Source organism: Hyperolius riggenbachi, chromosome 7, assembly GCF_040937935.1.
Source record: "Hyperolius riggenbachi isolate aHypRig1 chromosome 7, aHypRig1.pri, whole genome shotgun sequence".
Classification (NCBI taxonomy): domain Eukaryota; kingdom Metazoa; phylum Chordata; class Amphibia; order Anura; family Hyperoliidae; genus Hyperolius; species Hyperolius riggenbachi.
Window position 1 is genome coordinate 32570117 of NC_090652.1, and position 20950 is coordinate 32591066.

The following is a 20950-nucleotide window of genomic DNA, read 5'->3' on the forward strand; positions in this document are numbered from 1 at the left end:
GCAGGTGTTGTTGCATTGTTACACTTTGCAAGTATTGTTACATTGCTATACATTGCTGGTGTTGTTACATTGCTATACATTGCTGGTGTTGTTGCAATGTTACATGTTGCAGGTGTTGTTACATTGCTATACATTGCAGGTGTTGTTGCATTGTTACACATTGCAGGTGTTGCTGCATTGTTACACATTGTTGATGTTGTTGCATTGTTACAGGTTGTGTTGTCCCCTTTATGTTCTCAGTTAACCTGTCACAGTTGAGAGGTCACATACCTGTTCACACTGTCACCGTCTGGAGGATTCCCATGCCGTGCTTTCCTGGGAGTTACACAGCTGCCATTGGTCGCTGGACCCTCCCACCTTGCTTGTCTTGTCTGTCACATTGACCCTCAGGTACAGGACAGAGCAGACCAGCTCTCAGCATGTGGATACTTGGACGGTTCCTATCTCTCAGGTCTCCTCTTCTCCCTTCCTCATCATGGACTTCAACATTGGCCTGTAGGAAAGGGTCCTCTCACAGAGCGTCAGCTTCTGGGGCTAGTCCAGGGCTGACGTTCTCGGATGGAAGGGTCTTCAGACTGAAGAGTCGCTGGGAGGTGATGAGGGGGCTTCTGATCTTTCAGATGTGCTCCATCCCCAGCCTGGTGAGGAACTCTGACAAGGTAAGAAGGACTATACACAGGAGCCACTGGCAGAGCAACAACAGCCTTCAGTTGTTGGAGCTGTTATACCATTAGAATATCTGTATCTGACATTATATTTAACCTCTTGAGGACCTCAGTGTTAAACCCCCCTAATGACGGAGCAGTGCTTTTCAGCGCTGCTAGATTTGGGCGCAGCCGGCGCCTCCATAGACTTCAATAGGAATCACTCCTATTGCAGCGCTCAGTGAGTAACGTCGGAGCCGTCAGAAGATGGAGCCGAGGTTGCTTAAAAAACACAATAATTCGGCCTCCAGCAATCGCTGGAAGCTGAATTATTTCATTCCCCCACTATCCATGGCGGTCTGGAGAGGGAATAGTAATTAAAACGTCCCGGACTTGTGCAGAAGCAGGATCAGTCGTATAACAGCTGTATCCTGCGCCCAAGTCTACCGGCGCCGATTTCAAATGTACTCCCTAATGACCAGGCCATTTTATGTTAAATGGGCCACTTTAAGGCCAAGCTGCAGGACTGCACAACTCAGCACACAAGTGATTCCCCCCCTTTTCTCCCCACCAACAGAGCTCTCTATTGGTGGGGTCTGATCGCCCCCCAGATGTTTGTTTGTTTGTGTTTATATGTGTGTGTTTTTAATAAAAAGGTGTGTTTTTGTTTATGCTGCTGTAACCCCCCTCCCTCCCTCCCCCCCACCATCCGATCCCCATGATCAGCTGTCATAGGCTTCAGCCTATGACAGCCGATTACCTCTGTGGCTCAGGAGGGGACAGCCGTATTACACCACTGTCCCCAGTACAGCGCTGCTGCTGATCGCAGAGCTGTACCAGTACTTAGACGGCGATCACGCCGTCTAAGTCTCCCGAGCGGCAATAGCCGCACGCTGATTGAAGGCGGAGCTCAGCTCCGCCCCCCAAGCAGGAGATGCGCGCGCACCCTGCGCGCGATCTCCTGCAAAACAGAGCCCCAGGACTTTACGCCGATAGGCGTTAGGCGGTCCTGGGGCTGCCGCCGCGTCCATGGCCGTCGGCGCGACACGTTAGGAGGAGGTTAAAGGGAACCTGAGACGGGATTAATACCTGTATTTATAGCAGGGATGAGCAGAAACTCCGCCAGTGAGAATTTATGCATCGTAGTTTGCATCTACGCATCGTAGTTCGTAGGTGAAGTTTCAAAACTACGCTTACGAATTTACGTGTAGCTTACGCCCACTACGTGTAGTTAACATGTGTATTGTGTAGTGATCGACAAATGCGCTACTTACGTCTAATTTTCTGCGTGCGATTGTATGCTAACAAATTTACGCATTGGAAAGGGGAATGTACGCATAGAAGAGCTGCCTGTGTAAGCATTTAAAAGGGAATTTATGCATAAAATTTTCTGCATGCGGGCATAAGCATCCACATACACTACGCTTAGCACTACGCGTAATTGTGTATTTTAATGCGTAGTCTACGAAATGCATACAAAGCAAATATTTTATTTCGAAGCTGAAGTTTGGCGAAGCGTAATTGCGTAAAACTACACATATTTCCAGCGTGGCTGACTACGACCAGAGCCGGGACAAGGTTCCTCCAGCACCCAAGGCTGAGACACCATATTCCCCCCCCACACCCCAGCTGCCACACACACACACACACTGATTGCTATGAGACTTAAGGCTCATACACACATCAGACTATGGTCTTTGGAAAATGAAAGATCACAGACCAATCTTACCACCCTTCCTGTAGTATAAGAGCCATACTCTACACAGTCTTTTCTATGGAGCTGAACTCTCCATCAGAAAAAAATCTTTGCAAGATGCTGCACACACAGATGCTGTACAGACACAAAAGATCAGTATCTGCAAAAGATCTGTTCCTGCCAAAAATCCATTCCTGCAAATTGCAATGATAGTCTATGAGATCTGCAGATCATCATACACACATGATTTAACTGACATTCATCTGCAGATCAAGCAATCATCCGCAGATCTGAAAATCCATCCTGGTGGATCTGATCTGCAGATGAATGTCAGTTAAATCCTGTGTGTATGATGATCTGCAGATCTCATAGACTATCATTGCAATTTGCAGGAATGGATTCTTGGCAGGAACAGATCTTTTGCAGATACTGATCTTTTGTGTCTGTACAGATCCATCTTGCAAAGATTTCTGTCTGATGGGGAGTGCAGCTCCATAGAATAGACTGTGTAGGCATGGCTCTCATACTACATGAAGGGTGGTAAGATTGGTCTGTGATCTTTCATTTTCAAAAGACTATGGTCTAATGTGTGTATGTGGCCTAAGAGGTGCCCCAGGGCCCCCAACACCTGAATCTCTAGTGATCTGGCTTGCAGTCACTGCCATGTATCCCCTTGTCTTATCTCTCTCTGCTTCAAACACAATAGGGGAATGATAGCTGAGTGGGTTGTGCCCCCTCCTACACTGCGCCCTGAGGCTGGAGCCTCTCTCGCCTCTGCCTTGGCTCCGCCCTTCGCCCCCTCCTACACTGCGCCCTGAGGCTGGAGCCTCTCTCGCCTCTGCCTCGGCTCCGCCCTGCACCCCCTCCTACACTGCGCCCTGGGGCTGGAGCCTCTCTTGCCTCTGCCTTGGCTCCGCCCTGTGCCTCCTCCTACACTGCGCCCTGAGGCTGGAGCCTCTCTCGCCTCTGCCTCGGCCCGGCCCTGACTACGACCATCCCTAATTTATAGTTACCTGGGGCTTCCCCCAGCCCCATAGGTTTTTTGGGCTCTCTCGCCGTCCTCTCCGGCCACTCCATTCAGTAGATATCCCTGCCGGTATTCAGGCCGCGCTCTATTGCGCATTAGATTTTATTGCTGTCCTGTGTCCCCATCTGTGAGAGTTTCTGTCATGGAGGACTTGGCGGACAGGAAGCGAGCAGACAATAACAAAAGCCCTTTTCCCCGCTACTGTTAACTTAAAGGGACACTTAAGCCAGAAAAAAAAATGAGTTTTACTCACCTGGGGCTTCTACCAGCCCCCTGCAGCAGTGCTGTGCCCTCGCAGCCACTCACTAACCCTCTGGTCCCCCGCTGCCAGCTAGTTTCGTTTTTGCCGACAGGCCCAACAGGACTGGCCACGCGTAGCTTTCTCCGCATTCCCGACTGTAATTAGCGCTATTGCGGGCCGCAGCGCATACAAAGATACGCGTTGCCGCATTACCTACGTATAGATATGCGGCAACTCATATTTTTGTATGCGTTGCGGCCCGCGATAGCGCTAATTACAGTTGAGATGCGATAGCGCTAATTACAGTTGAGATGTTGGGCCTGTCGGCAAAAACGAAACTAGCTGGCAGCGGGGGACCAGAGGGTTAGTGAGTGGCTGCGAGGGCACAGCACTGCTGCAGGGGGCTGGTAGAAGCCCCAGGTGAGTAAAACTCATTTTTTTTTCTGGTTTAAGTGTCCCTTTAAAAAAAAAATGGTTTCCTCAATTTAGTTTGCTTCCAGACCGTGGTGTTGCAGTAGGGGATGCAGAGGTTTGCGATTGCATCGGGGCCCTTGGGCCAGAGGGTTCCTCCCTCAACCACAGTATTAGCTCTTTATTGGTCCTGTGCTGGTAATAATCACTTCTATAGATGCTTTGAATGGTAGTAATCATTAACAAATGCTTCCCTTCCTCTGCTTGCACCTCTGACACTGTGGCAGTCCTTGGAAGGTTTTGGGGTGCCGTATCAGTTGTTACAGTATGTAGACCGCTGGGGCTAAATGTAAAATTTGCACTGGGCCCATATTACCTTAGTACACCACTGCTTCCAGCTACAGTTTTCTAAAATTGCCAGAACTGGGAAGGACTTGCAAATAAAGGGCTTGATTCACCAAACCGTGATAACTCAAATATCACACCTTATCAAAGATCTCACGCCTTATCAAAGGTAACACGCCTTATCAGAGTAGCATAGCAAACGCTACCAACTTATGCCTGCTAATTGGTAATGGCACCGGTCCTGCCCTGAGCCCCTGCGAGTTCGTAGCGCTCGCTATGCTACTCTGATTAAGGCGTGTTAACTTTGATAAGGGGCTTGATTCACTAAACCGTGATAAGACAAATATCACACCTTATCAAAGTTATCACACCTTATCAAAGTTAACACGCCTTGGGCTTGATTCACTTAGGGTCCGTTTCCACTATAGTGAATCTGCATGCGTCTTCTGCATTAAGATTTGCATAGCCAATGATAGTAAAGGGGCCTGTTTCCACTTGTCAGAAATCTGTGCGGTTTGCTGAGCAGGAAAAATCTGCACAGCAGTGCCATCAGAATTCGCACACGGTGTGCGATTTGCATGCAATGTAATTAATAGGAAATTTGCATGCATTTTCGCCATGCGAATTTTCCATGTGAATTTGCGTACGTTTTTACCTAAAATCAATGTAAAAGCACACAGGCACTGACATGGTTAAAGGGACACTTAAAGGGACACTTAAGTCAAACAAAAAAAATGAGTTTTACTCACCTAGGGCTTCCAATAGCCCCCTGCAGCTGTCCGGCACCCTCGCCGTCTCCCTCCGATCCTCCTGGCCCCGCCGGCAGCCACTTCCTGTTTCGGTGACAGGAGCTGACAGGCTAGGGATTCGAGTGATTCTTCGCGTTCCCAGACACATTAGCACCCTCTATGCTGCTATATGGTATATGATATATGCTATAGCAGCATAGATGGCGCTATTGTGGCCAGGAACGCGAAGAATCACTCGCGTCCCCAGCTTATCAGCTCCTGTCACCGAAACAGGAAGTGGCTGCCGGCGGGGCCAGGAGGATCGGAGGGAGACGGCGAGGGCATCGGACAGCTGCAGGGGGCTATTGGAAGCCACAGGTTAGTAAAACTCATTTTTTTTGTTTGACTTAAGTGTCCCTTTAAATTCGCATACTTACAAAAATATGCGAAAACGTACGCAAATTAACGTTGAAATTTGCATACAAAAGCGTAACAATTCGCATTCGTATGCAAATTCGTTTTCACCTTTTCCACAACAAATTTGCACCGCACAAGTGGAAACGGGCCCTAAACCGTGATGATGCATATCACGGCATATTGCGAAAATGGCCGCGTTTGCGCATGCAAACATTCGCGCAAAAACGGCCGTGATATGAGTTATCGCGGTTTAGTGACTCAAGCCCTTATCAGAGTAGCATAGCGAGTGCTACGAACCCGCAGGGGCTCAGGGCAGGACGAGTGCCATTGCCAATTAGCAGGCATAAGTTCATAGCGCTTGCTCTGCTACTCTGATAAGGCGTGTTAACTTTTGATAACGTGTGATATCTTTGATAAGGTGTGATATTTTAGTTATCACGGTTTAGTGAATCAAGCCCAATAGGTGATATGTACGATAACGTTTTCACACAAAAACTTGCGAATAGCGCGTGAAAATTTGCGACCGCGCGCAAATGTGAAAAAGCATGCGAAAGCGGCAGTGATATGAGTTATCACAGTTTAGTGAATCAAGCCCGATAGGTGATAAGTTGCACATGGGAGTGCGATCGGTGGAGGAGAGGATATGACACATAGGGGTCGATTCTCTAAAGCGTGATAACTACTATTTAGCACACATTAGGGAATCGAGCCCATTGGGTGATGTGTAGCACTGGCGCATGGAAGGGGGTGTTCCGGGTGTCTGGAACCTCCCCCTGCGCCGAGACCGTCCGTATAAATGTGTACAATTGTCCCAGCGATGCTGCTGCGCATAGGCTCTTCACTACAGAGAGCCGCGATACTCCGGGCGGCTGAGTAAAGAAGAGTCCTCCTCTGTCCCTCCCTTAGCTCTCTCTCCAATCAGTGGCAGCATTTTGAAACTGGCGCCTCTCTTCCGCCTATAGAAAGAGAGACAGCCGAGCCAGACCACCCCCACACGCCTGTCAGCGCGCACATGGAGCCGAGCCAGGAGGAAAAGCGCACTCCTCCAGTCCAGGTACTGACTGCACTGTCTGCAGGAGGAGCGGCTGTGCTGGGTCACAGATGTACTTCTTTCCCCTAGGGAGGCAGCCAGCCACTCTCCACATCCAGCCCTGCAAACACCATGTCACCACGCAGAGACCAGGGAGAGAGCACTGCAGCAGCGACAGTCACACAGTAAGCTCAGCTAGCCAGGTAATCTAAAACTGTGTGTGTGGCAGTGGCTCAGTCAGACTCCTGCATTCACCAGCCCTCCCTTGCCGCCTCTCAGTCACACAAGCTCCTCTGGCTGTCAGTCGCTGCTCCTATATGTTTATAGGAAGGGTCAAGGAGTCAGGACAGGGCAGATGAATCACCAGGGAAGGGAATGTGTGTGGCTGGCTTTCTCATTCTCAGTTCTTCTCCCCAGGCAGCAGTAAACTGGGGGAGGGGGACAAGAGGTGATTACTGTACTGATAAGCCATCACTGTGTAAGAGGTGAGAAATGTGTGATGTGAACAGGACAGAAGGAAAACAGATATGCACCCTATATGTATTTAGAATTTAGCCTGTCAACCCCCCCTCATTTGTGTATTATTATTTAGCATTTATATAGTGTGACATCTTCTGCAGTACTGTACAGAGTATATTGTCTTGTGACTTAGCCATCCCTCAGAGGGGCTCACAATCTAATCCTACTATATTATTATTATGTACAGTATTTATATAGCGCTGACATCTCCTGCAGCACTTTACAGAGTACATAGTTATGTCACTGACTGTCATCGGAGGAGCTCACATACTAATCCTACCATATTCATTGTCTAATGCCCTCCCATATTATTATTATGTGTTTATATAGCAGTGATATCTTCTGCAGCACTTACACTTAAGCCTCATTCACACTTCGTGCGCTTCTGTCTGCTTTTTTTCAGCACATAATGTTAACAGATACATGTTGCTGAAAAAAAGCGCACAGAAGCGTAGAGAGATATGGAGGCTGCAATATTTAGTACACAGTCATGCCCGTGGCTGTCTTAAAGCCAATGGGTACCGCTATAAAAAAAAAAGTCAGATACTCACCTAAGGAGAGGGAAGGCTCGGTCCTAATGAGCCTTCCCTCTCCTCTCCCGGTGCCCTCGGTGCTGCGCTGGCTCCCCCGTTCGCGTCCGCCGCCGCAGGGACTTCGGAGGTCTTCGGGAGCACTCGGGCTTCCGAAGACGGGCCGCTCCATACTACGTACGCGCGAGCGCGTCATAGAGGGCGCTCGCGCATGCGTAGTATGGAGCGGCCCCATCCTCGGGAGCCCGAGTGCTCCCGAAGGCTTCCGAAAGCTCCCTTCGGCATGCGGAAGTGGCAGTATTTGACCGAACTGGTCGAATACTGCCACGGGGGATCCTGCGCGGGACCGGGCACCGGGAGAGGAGAGGGAAGGCTCATTAGGACCGAGCCTTCCCTCTCCTTAGGTGAGTATCTGACTTTTTCTTTTTTCAAACGGTAAACATTCACTTTAAGGACAACTGAAGCGAGACAGATATGGAGGCTGCAATATTTACTTCCTTTTAAGCAATACCAGTTTCCTGGCTATCCAGCTGATCCTCTGCCTCTAATACTTTTATCCCTAGACACTGAACAAGCATGCAGCAGATCAGGTGTTTCTGACATTATTGTCAGATCTGACGAGATTAGCTGCATGCTTGTTACTGGTGTGATTCAGACACTACTGCAGCAGAATAGATCAGAGGCGCTGCCAGGCAACTGGTATTGCTTAAAAGGAAATAAATATGGCAGCCTCCATATCCCTCTCATGCCCAGCCCCATCTTCTACACCATTCGATTTGTCATGCGATCAATATGCAATCGCTGATCAAATTGATAAAATCCAACATGTCCGATCAGGATTCGATTCGATTTGCGTTGAACGAACGCATATCGAATCGAACCCTGATCGAACATTTCAGGAATCCCCCCCCCCTTAAAAATCCTGGATTTCCCCCTGGGTGGGGTGGGGAGAACTAGCACACGATAGGTGATATGTTGCACATGTGTGTGGGGAGGACTAGCACATGATAGGTGATAAGTTGCACATGTGTGTGGGATGGGGTGGGGGGAAGACTAGCACATGGTAGGTGATATAATGCACATGTGTGTGGGGAGGACTAGCACATGATAGGTGATAAGTTGCACATGTGTGTGGGTTGGGGTGGGGAGGACTAGCACGATGTAGAAATAAAGAGACCTCTCTCCCTCCATTTCCAGCTTATGGCGGTCTCTCGCAGGATCCTGGGTCGTCGCCTTTTTGAACTAGGCATGCGCAGCACCGCATACGGACAGTTTGTTGCCGGGGAGACCCTTCCTGAGATACAGGCCTGTATGGAAAGGCTGAGAAAGTTAGGCATTCGGCCTATGTTGGCAGTGCCCATCGAGGAAGACTTGGGAGAGGCTAAAAGTGGGTGAGTGCCAATTTCTAAGCTATTGCTTGCCAAAAACAAAATATTACACATAGAGAGCAGTCAAGTTATACAACATTTGATGTTAATTTTATGTAACTTCTGTTGACTTTTTCTACTTGGTATTGCTCTAAGGCCCCGTTCACACTTGCGTTTTTGCAAAAAACGGAACGGATGTCCGGATCCATTCCGTGCGCATCCGGACCGGATGCATACGGTTGCACTCAGGATCTGGTCCGGATCCGTTCCGTTTTCATCAGTAGGTGATCAGGTTGATATCCGGATCCGTTTTTAAAGAGATACAGACTATATAAATTCTTGGGGTCTGGGAGGTCTGCAGAAGCCCTGGGGTCATTGTTGGAGACAGCCTGACGTGTGGAGACCATCCTTGGATATAGAGACTGCAGTTTGGACCATGGATCCAGCGTTTTTGTACTCATTTTACCTGGGAATTGTCTCCTTTTTGATTTTTTACCTATACTATGTGGGAAGAAGGCGTGCTCCTCGCAGGAGATGGTGGGTGCACCAGGCAGGTAGCTGCTGCACCTGTACAATCAGGTCCTCAGGTGTGTAGGGCCTCACCTCGTCGTCTGACATGCTGCCAAATATCTCCAGCCACAAGTCACTGCTGCTCCACTCCTCAAACGCTGGGCCAATGAAAACGCATAGGAAGTGGGTAGAACGTCCAGATTTTATAGCCAGTGTGTTGCCTCCTTTCCGTTTCTCATTGGTTCAGCTGTGCGGATGGTGCAGTCAGGATCCGGTCCGGGTTCGGCGACCGGATCCGACGTACGTGAAAAATAGAGCAAGTTGGAAAAGTGTCCGGAGTCCGTATCCGGTCCGCGTGGAACGGACGAGTATGTACGCATCCATAGACTATTACTGGATTGCCAAACGTCCGTTCCGTTTGTACAGTATACGTTCCGGATCTGGTCCGGAAAATCCTGACTGCTAACGCAAATGTGAACCCAGCCTTAGGCCTCTTTCACAGTGGGATGTTAAAGTCGCACCTTAGAAAAATGTTATAACGCAGACTAACGCACAGCAATGCAAAGTCTGTGCGACATTCACAGTGCACACGTTGCGTTGTGTGTAATGTGTAGCAATATTTAGGAAGTGCTGCATGCTGTGCGCTTAGCAATACATTTGCTGCGTTATATGTGTTGCACATGCTCACTAAGGTTTTTTTTTTTTTTAAATGTAACGCATGCGCCGTTTTTGTTCCATCAGTATGCAACGAAAACAGCGCACCAAGAGACACATAACGCAGTGCAAAATAACGTCCAATTTCATAACCTACATGTTAGAGGCACGTTGTGCGACTTTAACGTCTCATCAAACGCAACGACCCACTGTGAAAGGCCTTACTGACAAAAACTTATTGGCAGTACTGCTTGCATAGTTGTAATAGTAGCGCTACCTCTTGGTGATAAGTAGCATTACACTCAAGAATTATCATAGTTGCTATCATGCATTATTTTTCCCCATCAGTATGCTTGAAAATGACTGTAGTTCTGATACAGCCTCTCTTTCCTGCAGGGAACGTTGGTATGAGCAGAATGAAGAGGTCATGCTGAACTGTGTGGACCTGTCCTCTTCGGCTGGTGATCGGCCCATGATGCAGCTGAAGATCACGGCCCTCATGAGCGCTGATCTGTGCGTGAGTGAGGACGGGGGACGCGAGGGATAAACAGGCAGTCTTAGCAAGAGGGACAGGGACTCTGACTGCAAATACAGTATAATCTCATTATAGGAAACTCCGAGGGACCAGGAAAAGTAGTTTACTATATCTTACATTGTCCTAGAAATTGCCCAGCATGCCCTGCTACATTCTGTGCTGAAAAAGAGGAACTCTGTCCTCCCATTGGAGGTACAGTACAAGCACTTGCACATATGGTGGACTACAAGGTTAAGTATACCTTAAAGAGAACCCGAGGTGGGTTCTAAGAACGCTAATTGCACACAGAGGCTGGGTCTGCATATACTGCCCAGCCTCTGTTGCTGTACTGATCCCCCCCACAGGCGCCCCTGAGCTCTGCTGTGCCCCCCATAAATCATACACCGAGCTGTCGACACGCAGCCCTCTGTTTACCTTCTATCTGTCACTCTCGCCGCTCCCCCGCCTGCTCCATAGCTCCGGTCCCCACCCACGTCCCTTCCATCCAATCAGCGGGGAGGGAAGGGAAGTGGGCAGGGAAGGGCGCTATGGAGGAGGCGGGGGAGCGGCGAGAGAGACAGAAGGTAAACAGCCGGCTGCGTGTCGACAGCTCGGCGTATGATTTATGGGGGCACAGCAGAGCGCAGTTGGGCCTGTGCAGGGGAGTAACTAGAAACCACTGGGCCCCCCTGCAAAACTTTGAATGGGGCCTCCTCCCGCCAAACCTCAAACCTGCAGAGAATAGAAAGCTTTTTCTCTCTGTGCCCAGACTCCTCTAGCATCACTACAGTACACAGGGCTTGGGGAGGGGTAGACAGGCTGGGGGTAGAAAAGAGCTGTACATAAGACCCTGCTGAACACTGAATAGGGACTGTCTACAAATCTTTGTCTGTAAAACTTTGTATGATTCCTTATCAGTGGCTGAGCAGATGCAGTCATTAGAACAATTGTGCAGAAAGCTTTTTCTCTCCTTGCCCTTAGTTGTCAGTCTCTCAGGACGGGGCCCCCTGTGGCTTCTGGGCCCCCCTGCGGCTGCATCCCTTGCAGGGTCTATTGTTACGCCCCTAGGCCTGTGGGGGGGATCAGTATAGCAACAGAGGCTGGGCAGTATATGCAGACCCAGCCTCTGTGTGCTAATTCGCATTCTTAGAACCAACCTCGGGTTATCTTTAAGGCTGCATAGCCAGGCTGGAAAAATCACTAGTATAGTATCCAGAGCTCCTTAAAAATTGCAGCCGTCACTGAATAGAGACAGCTGCTTACTTCTTGTGAGTGGCTCCAATACCTCTGTGGTATTGCAGCTTGTGTCCTGCAAAACTTTCTGCTCACACTTGGGCCAGTCATAAAGCCTCTGTTCAAAATGCAGCCAATCGTAATAAGCCACTCGCATCTGTATTGTGAGTGGCTCAGATACTTCAGCGGGTGGGGCTTAGCACTCTACTCTCCGCTCTCCTTAGTTTTGCAGTGAGTAGGCCTGCTCTGATCTGCACTACAAGTGAAAGTAGCCTGTGCTGCACTCCACACGCTACCAGGAGGGTCATCGCTAACAAGGGAAGAGATACCTGGGGGTACGCACAATCCCGTGGGAGTGGCGATACTTCTATCAGTGATTGCAACGTGGAAGTGGTAACGCTGCATCCTCTTTTGTTTATGTTCCATTGTTTCTCCCAGGCTGTTTATTTGAACAGTACTGTATATCCAGCGCCGGGGCCATTCTACTCTGTCTTATAAATGTTATCAGGCATCATTCACGCTGACATATGATGCATGCCCCGCCCACTGTTTACTATATCCAGAGTCAGCGTCACGTAGGGGCCATAAAAACATGTTCACTATAACAGAAGTTTTATTATATCAGCGTTCACTACACCAGGTGTTGCTCCCGTAGGCTTATGGAGTTGACTGGGACCTGGAGTGATAGTTTACTATACCAGAATGTTTTCTATATCAGAGTTTATTATAACGAGATGATTTTGTTTATTCGTCCTTTAACTATGACTGGCAAAACTACTAGCAGGAGGCCCACAAAACTGTAAAAATAATTAAATATATATTTTAAAAAAGTTAGGAATGGCTTACCTTCACAGATGACAACTGCTCAATTTTCACAGTTTTCATTATTAGAAACAGCACAATGGACAACGCGTTTCGCAGTGTGAACACTACTTCTTCAGGTTAGCAAATGTGCCTGTGAGGCAGCTGCAGAAAATTTGGAATGCTCTGAGCTTCATTGACCTGAAGAAGCGGCGTTCACACCACCAAACGCCTTGTCCGTTGTGCTATTTCTAATAATGTAAACTGTGAAAATTGAGCAGTTGTCATCAGCGAGGCTGGAAGCACAAGTTGCAGAATTGCATGCGTTTTTCAGGAGTGCACTGCTGAAAAATGCATGCAATTCTGCAACGTGTGCTCCCAGCCTGAAGGTAAGCCAAGACCTACCTTCTTTTTAAACGTTTTTTTTTAATTATGTTAAAATGATGTTACATTTATGTTTGAGTACTTCCTGCAAGTAGTTTTACGAGTTTTCAACCCTGTTGGGGAGTTATAAGTGTTGGGAGAAGCAACCTTCTACAAATCCAAAGACAGAGTGGGGATGGTATTTCCCCACAAGCGATAATATTGATTGTGATCCCAGCAACCTTAAAGAGACACTGAAGCGAGAATAATTCTCGCTTTAGAGCTCATAGTTAGCAGGGGCACGTGTGCCCCTGCTAAAACGCCACTATCCCACGGCTAAACGGGGGTCCCTTCACCCCCAACCCCCCCCCCTGCAAAATCAACGACAAAATTGGTCGTAAATTTTGCTCTTCCTGGAGGCAGGGCTAACGGCTGCAGCCCTGCCTCTCAGCGCGTCTATCAGACGCGCATCGCCGCCTCTCCCCCGCCCCTCTTAGTGAAGGAAGACTGAGAGGGGCGGGGGAGAGGCGGAGGTACGTGTCTGATAGACGCGCGGGAGGCAGGGCTGCGGCGGTTAGCCCTGCCCCAATGCGGAAGAGATTCCACGATGTACGGAGGGGATTTGGGGGTGAAGGGACCCCCGTTAAGCCGCGGGATAGCGCCGCTTTAGCAGGGGCACACATGCCCCTGCTAACTATGAGGTCTAAAGCGAGCTTTATTCTCGCTTCAGACTCTCTTTAAAGGGGTTCTCTGGTATGTTTAAAAAAGCTAAAACTGACACTTATCTGGGGCTTCTATCGCCCCCCTGCAGCTGTCATGTGCCATCCTCCGGTGCTCATTTCCCCGCCGCCAGTAACCTGCTAATTATTCGTCTAACTACACGAATAGAACTGCGGCTGCGCGGCCGTGGCCGCACGTGTGCTCTCTTTTGCGTGCGTCATCAGGATCTTACTGCGCAGACAGAGTACGAAGTTTTATTGTACTGCGACTGCGCAGTAAGCTCCCAATGATGCGCGCGGAAGCGAGCACACGTGCGGTCACGCAGTCGCAGTTCTATTTGTCTAGTTAGATGAAAAATTAGCAGGTTACTGGCGGTGGGGAACGGAGCATCGGAGGAGGACGGCGCGGGACATGATAGCTGCAGGGGGCTGATAGAAGCCCCAGATAAATGTCAGTTTTAGCTTTTTTAAACATACCAGAGAACCCCTTTAAGGAGCCCGTACATCAGGTGACGATGGGCAGATTCAGCCAAGAGACAAATCCATTCTTTGATCGAATCTGATTGGAGAGAGACCTGTCAGCTGCCCATACACCAAAGGCCGATTCCCGATCGCTTTCTGCATGGAATCTCTCGGGAATGGTCCACGTTCACCGCCTCACCGCTGTTCCCTAATGTATAAATGTGCACACCGGCAGCGTGTACTGATATTGCTCACCGTTACTGTTGCGCACCCGATCAAGCAAGTTGAACCTACATATTGTAACATGTCCGACTGATTCATGTGACCAATTTCAGCATGAAATTGGTCGCATAGTCGCTCAGGCATGCACTTGGCCGTACCAATTTTCATCTGATTTGATTATAATAAACGAATCGGATAGGCGATCAGCCGCAAAGTCGCCTGATGTATGGCTACCTTAACTGTGTGAGTATTCAGTTTCCGTGTGTTGTGTACATCTGATTCATCATAACAGGGCAGTTTCTAGGCTAAAATGCACCCAGGGCGAGGGTGTAAAAATTGCACCCCATGTGGAGCCAGGTATAGGTGCCCCCAGTATAGGTTAGCCAGGTCTAGTTGCACTCAGTATAGGTCCCCCCAGTATAGGTAGCCAGGAATAGGTGCCCCAGTATAGTTGCCCCCAGTATAGGTTAGCCAGGTAGGTGCCTCCAGTATAGGTAGCCAGTATAGTTGCCCCCAGTATAGGTTAGATAGGCAGGCGCCACCGGTATAAGTTAGATAGGTAGGTGCCCCCAGTAAAAGTTAGCTAGGTGAGTGCCTCTAATATAGGTAGCCAGAATAGTTGCCCCCAGCATAGGTTAGATAGGTAGGTGCCCCAGTATAGGTTAGTTAGCTAGGTGCCCCCAGTATAGGTTAGTTTAGGTAGGTGCCCCCCAGTATAGGTTAGATAGGTAGGTGGCCCCAGTATAGGTTAGATAGGTAGGTGGCCCCAGTATAGGTTAGTTAGGTAGGTGCCCCCAGTATAGGTTAGTTATGTAGGTGCCTCAGTATAGGTTAGTTAGGTAGGTGCCCCCCAGTATAGGTTACACTAGGTAGCTGCCCCCCAGTACAGGTTAGATTAGGTAGGTGCCCCCAGTATAGGTTAGATAGGTAACTGCCCCCCAGTATAGGTTAGATAGGTAGCTTCCCCCCAGTATAGGCTAGATTAGGTAGCTGCCCCCCAGTATAGGTTAGATGGGTAACTGTCCCCCAGTATAGGTTAGATAGGTAGCTTCCCCCCAGTATAGGCTAGATTAGGTAGCTGCCCCCCAGTATAGGTTAGATAGGTAACTGTCCCCCAGTATAGGTTAGATAGGTAGCTGCCCCCAGTATAGGTTAGATTAGGTAGGTGCCCCCCAAGTATAGGTTAGATTGGTAGCTGCCCCCAGTATAGGTAGCTGCCCCCCAGTATAGGTTAGATTAGGTAGCTGCCTCCCTTCCTCTCCCCGGGCCGCCCTCCGTGCTCCCCCCTTTGAGCTGTTGAATTAAAGAACACCTAAAGTGAAAATAAACATATGAGATAACTAGTTGTATGTGTACCACTAATGGTAGATAGAGCATAAATCACATAGAAGAGAATCTTGAATGTATACCTATAATCCAGGCCATATTGCTACTGATGATATTTCTTTTTTTTCATGCTGTATTCAGAAAGTTCTGTCCCTGTGCTTGTCTGACCCGTCTCAGAAGGAGGAGCTTAGCCCACAGAGGATGGTGGCCATCATGGAGGGGGAGGTGAGTAGTATACTTACTATAACCCAGAGGAGATATTACATGTATTGCAGACATTAGGCCTGAACCTCTAAGTCTTCTCCAGAGGTCTCCAAGCATCTCCAGTGGGGAAACAAGAAGTTGGGGCGGCGCCATAGACACCCATAGAGATAATGGCTTTAGGGGGAAATTTGGTTGCACACTATTTTATTGGGCAGCTCTGGCAGAAAAGAATTAAAATGCAATGATGCCCTAGGCAAGATGCCAGTTTTTGCCCACTACTGATAGTCACCTGGCTTTTTAAGTAAGATTTGATGGGCCCCTGGACTCCAGGCCCCTAGACTCTCTCCAGGCCTTAGGCAACTACCTAGGTTTGCCTTGTGGAGGAAATTTCCCCCATAGCTGTTATTTTTATGAGCGCCTAGGGTGGTGCACACATTTCTGTGGCCCCTGATAATTTTAGTTTTGATATGGCGCGTATATCAGTAGGTTCGTGGCAGGAGGGGGGTGGTCAAGGTTAGGTGTCAGCAGGAGGGATGGTTAGTATTAGGCATCGGTAGAGGGAGGGCTCTGTGTGAGAGTAAGGTTAGGTTTAGCTGTAGTAAAATACCAGTAACGTTAGTGTTAGGTGTCAGCAGGTGGGATGGTTAGGATTAGGCATCGGTAGAGGGAGGGCTCTGTGTGAGAGTAAGGTTAGGTTTAGCTGTAGTAAAATACCAGTAATGTTAGTGTTAGGCATCAGCAGGGGCATTTGTAGGTTCCTGGGAGATCCGGGGCACCCCTAGGCATGAGGGAATGAGTGTGCAGGATGTGACAAAAAATGGGTGTGATCATGCCATGGTAAGTGGGAATGGTCATAGGTGGGGCCAAATGTACCTGAACATAGCAGTGGAGTAACTTAAATATATTCAATAGGTGTATTTAACATATATAAGCCCCTCACCTGGCTTCTGTCTTGCCTTCAGCTGACTGGCCTGTGCGCTGTACTCAGCTGGTGGTGATGCTGTGCTGGCCTGGCTGGCGGTGATGTTGAGCCGGCCTGGCTTTGCTAGGTGATTTGCTGGGGGCTTTGCTGGGAAATTTGCTGGGCGTATTTTGGGGGGCTTTGCTGGGCTGGGGGCTTTACTAGGCTTTGCTTGTCTGTATGCTTTGCTGGGCTGGGACCAAGAGGCTTTGCTAGGCTGGGGGGTTTGCTTTGCTGAGAGCTCTTTTTTGCTGGGCTGGAGCCCTGGGGCTTTGCTTGGCTGTAGATAGGTAGGTGCCCCCAAAATAGGTTAGATAGGTATGTTCCCCCAGTATAGGTTAGATAGGTAGCTGCCCCCAGCATAGGTTAGATAGGTAGCTACCCCCAGCGTAGTTTAGATAGGTAGCTGCCCCTAGAGTAAGTTAGATAGGTAGCTGCCCCCAGCATAGGTTAGACAGGTAGCTGCCCCCAGCGTAGGTGAGACAGGTAGCTGCCCCCAGCGTAGGTGAGACAGGTAGCTGCCCCCAGCGCAGGTGAGATATGTAGCTGCCCCCAGCGCAGGTGAGATATGTAGCTGCCCCCAGCATAGGTGAGATAGTTAGCTGCCCCCAGCGTAGGTGAGATAGGAAGCTTCCCCTAGGGTAGATTAGATAGGTAGGATAGAGTAAGGAGTTGAAGTGGCAGGGGGGAGTGGGCAGTTAAAAACTCACCTCCAATCACAACCTCCAGCTTCTTCTTACCTCCTCCTCAACGTAGTTCGCATTGGTAACAGCGCCCCCTGTGATGACATCACAGGGGGCGCTGTAACCAAGGCGACGGATGCCGAGGAGGAAGTCGAAAGAAGCTGGTGGCTGCGATCTGAGGTGAGTTTTTAACTGCCCCCCGCTGCTCTGCCCAGTGCCCCCTCCTGTCAATCGATCTGGGGCACCATGGCAACAGTTTCCAGGCCGGTGCTCCGGATCGAAGGCCCTAGCGACGCCTCTGGCAGGAGGGATGGTTAGGGTTGGGCATTGGTAGAGGGAGGGCTCTGTGTGAGAGTAAGGTTAGGTTTAGCTGCAGTAAAATACCAGTAAAGTTAGTGTTAGGCGCCAGCAGGAGGGATGGTTAGGATTAGGCATCGGTAGAGGGAGGGCTCTGTGTGAGAGTAAGGTTAGGTTTAGCTTTAGTAAAATACCAGTAATGTTAGTATTAGGCATCAGCATGGGGATGGTTAGGGTTAGGCATTGGTAGAGGGAGGGCTCTGTGTGAGAGTAAGGTTAGGTTTAGCTGTAGTAAAATACCAGTAACGTTCAGGGCCGGATTTGTACTTTCCAGCGCCCTAGGCCGGCTGTCACCAACCGCCCCCCCCCCCCCCCATTCTGTCCAACTCTGACTAGTGATCACTGGGTTACATGGGCTCCTGTCTGTTTTGCTGTTTTGCCCCCCTGTTCAAAGAAGCAGTGCATGCTCTGTCCACTCCATGTAATTTTGCACTGCAGCCTGGATGCACATGTTCAGGGCTTGCATATTTCAGAAATTATGCTCATATATGAGCAGCACTTGTCAAGTACACATACCCATAACACTCCAAGCCTCGGCTGCTGATCACATCAGTCCAGGAGTGCATAATAACAAGAAGCCCAAGAGGACAGAGTATGCACTGCTTCTTTGTCCTTTGTGCGACTTGCTTCAGTCAGAGACTGAGTCACAAACAAGTGATGGTGCAGCACAAAGGAGAGAAACCCATCCAAAACAGAACAGGTAAGTAGAAGGATCCAACACTACACATGCTGGCATAGATGTAGTTTAATGCTAGGTACACATGATGCAATTCTGACAGATTTACTGTCAGATCGATTATTTCCAATGTCTGATCTGATTTCCGATCAATTTTTCAATTGATTTTCCGTTCATTTCTATGAAAAAAAATCATTCAGAAAATCTATCGGATAGCAGATGGGACATGTTGGAGATAGTCGATCTGACAGTAAATCTGTCAGAAAATTGCATCATGTGTACCTAGCATAAGCTCAGTGACAATTTAGCACTTGGGGCAAGTTAAGACAGATCTTAATCAGTCAGCAGGAAGTTTTTAAGTTTTGTAATAGAATGATAATATTTATTGGCTAACCAAAAGAAAAACAGTGAGCCTTTTGGCTAATGAGCCATCTTCAGACTGTGTTACTGTATACAAGATGTTAGGACATACAGTTATATATACAGTCAGCAGGAGATGCATACATTGTTTTGTAAATATAAATAAATGTAATACAGTTGTCATTCTGTTTCAAAACATCCTGCTTTCACTGATGGCTAACACAGAACAATGCTTTGCTGCTTCTAAAACATGTCAGGAAAGAGTTAAACTGTAGCACAGAGAGAATGTTGCTGTCATTCCTTAGGAAATAAAACCAAACCATAAATTCAACAGGTCTCAGGTCTTTAACAGCTCTGACCAAGTAATAAACATCAGTCAGGGGGAGAGGAGAGCTGATAATTCCTGTCAGTGAATGCATGCATAAGAAACTAATCTGAACTCAAAAGTTCTACTACTTGAGCCCATATATTTTTCTTCTCACAGCAGCTTGTATGTCCCCACTTATTATACTAAGGACAAGATCCTCAGATGACAACAGATGCTGACTGTCATCACACACACTCTGCAGTGAGAGAGATGCAGGGATCTCTGGAATTCAGGCAGAATAGAGCAAAGCAAAAGTGATTTACTTTGACATGTGACCTCTTATCTCTTCAAGTCCTGCGCCCTGCTGAATTTTATCGCCCTAGGCCTTGACCTTTGTGGCCTTTCCAGAAATCCGGCCCTGGTAACGTTAGTGATAGGTGTCAGCTGGAGGGATGGTTAGGGTTAGGCATCGGTAGTCGAGGGCTCTGTGTGAGAGTAAGGTTAGGTTTAGCTGTAGTTAAATACCAGTAACGTTAGTGTTAGGCATCCTGAAGTCAGAAAAAAATACTTACCTTAGCGATGAGAAACCTCTGGATGGTTCAGATGCTTCCTAGATCCTCCTACAAGCTACCGTTCCAGTGCTAGGCCCCTCTAAACCTTATTTAAAGCGGAGCACAGGAGAGAAGGAAAACACAGAGAAATCCATCCTGTGTGTGTTTATAGAGAACAGCCTTTGTAATTCTCCCTTCTCAGCAAATAATGAGCTAGTGTAATTTGAGTTCTCAGATGTCTACCGACTATGCCAAATTGTATTCTGAGCTTATATGTAAACACGGGAGGTTAACCTTTTCTGTGCTCCCAGCAAAGCATAAGTTACCACACTGTAGGATATATGTTAATGTTCTGTATGTTATAATGAAGAAATGTTTTTCTTTAAAGGTTATCATGCTGTTGCTTATATTTTAGAGCAGAGAGGAAGTTCTGAATTCATGTCTGCTTTAATAAAATCTCGCCCCATGCATGCTCATACTTGCTCCATTCATACAAAAGCAGTAGCTTTGTTCTACTTGAAATGTGCGGTCCCTACTTGCTTATGCCCAGTCTGGAGGATTTTGATTGCTCTGATTTCAATCCGTATATAAGTTGAAAAAATCAGCATCTCATTGGTCATCTGTAACCTCTACTAGAAATAGTTGGTGATCCCAGAAGGTAGCCACACATCTGGCGACTTGGCGGCCGATCAACTATCCAATTTGAATATTATAATCGAATCAGATGAAAATCGGTGCCACCAAGTGCATTCGTGACAGACGATGCAACCAATTTCGGGGTGAAATGCTGCACATGCTGCAAGATGTTGGGCCGACTTGCTCGATCGGGTGCACTGTGGTAACTGCGTGCAATTTCAGGACGAGAGTCGAACGCGACAAAACCCCCGGCGCTGTCCCCTTAATGTTAAAGAGGAACTTCAGCCTAAACAAAGATACGGTCATTAAGTTACATTAGTTATGTTAATTACAATAGATAGGTAATATAATCTCTTACCCACCCTGTTTTAAAAGAACAGGCAAATGTTTGTGATTTCATGAGGGCAGCCATCTTTTGGGTTGAAAGGAGGTGACAGGGAGCATGTGATACAGTTC

General features: G+C 48.3%; 1 protein-coding gene across 1 annotated transcript in view; it reads left to right on the forward strand.

Annotated features, from left to right (window-relative positions):
• Positions 1-398: 398 nt before the first annotated feature.
• PRODH2 (proline dehydrogenase 2) overlaps positions 399-20950 on the forward strand; it is a 38730-nt gene continuing 18178 nt past the window's right edge. The window contains exons 1-4 of the mRNA XM_068243866.1: positions 399-659; positions 8786-8979; positions 10516-10636; positions 15901-15984. Of these exons, the coding sequence (XP_068099967.1) occupies positions 420-659; positions 8786-8979; positions 10516-10636; positions 15901-15984 (639 nt within the window). The 5' untranslated portion in view covers positions 399-419. The remainder of the gene's footprint in view (positions 660-8785; positions 8980-10515; positions 10637-15900; positions 15985-20950) is intronic.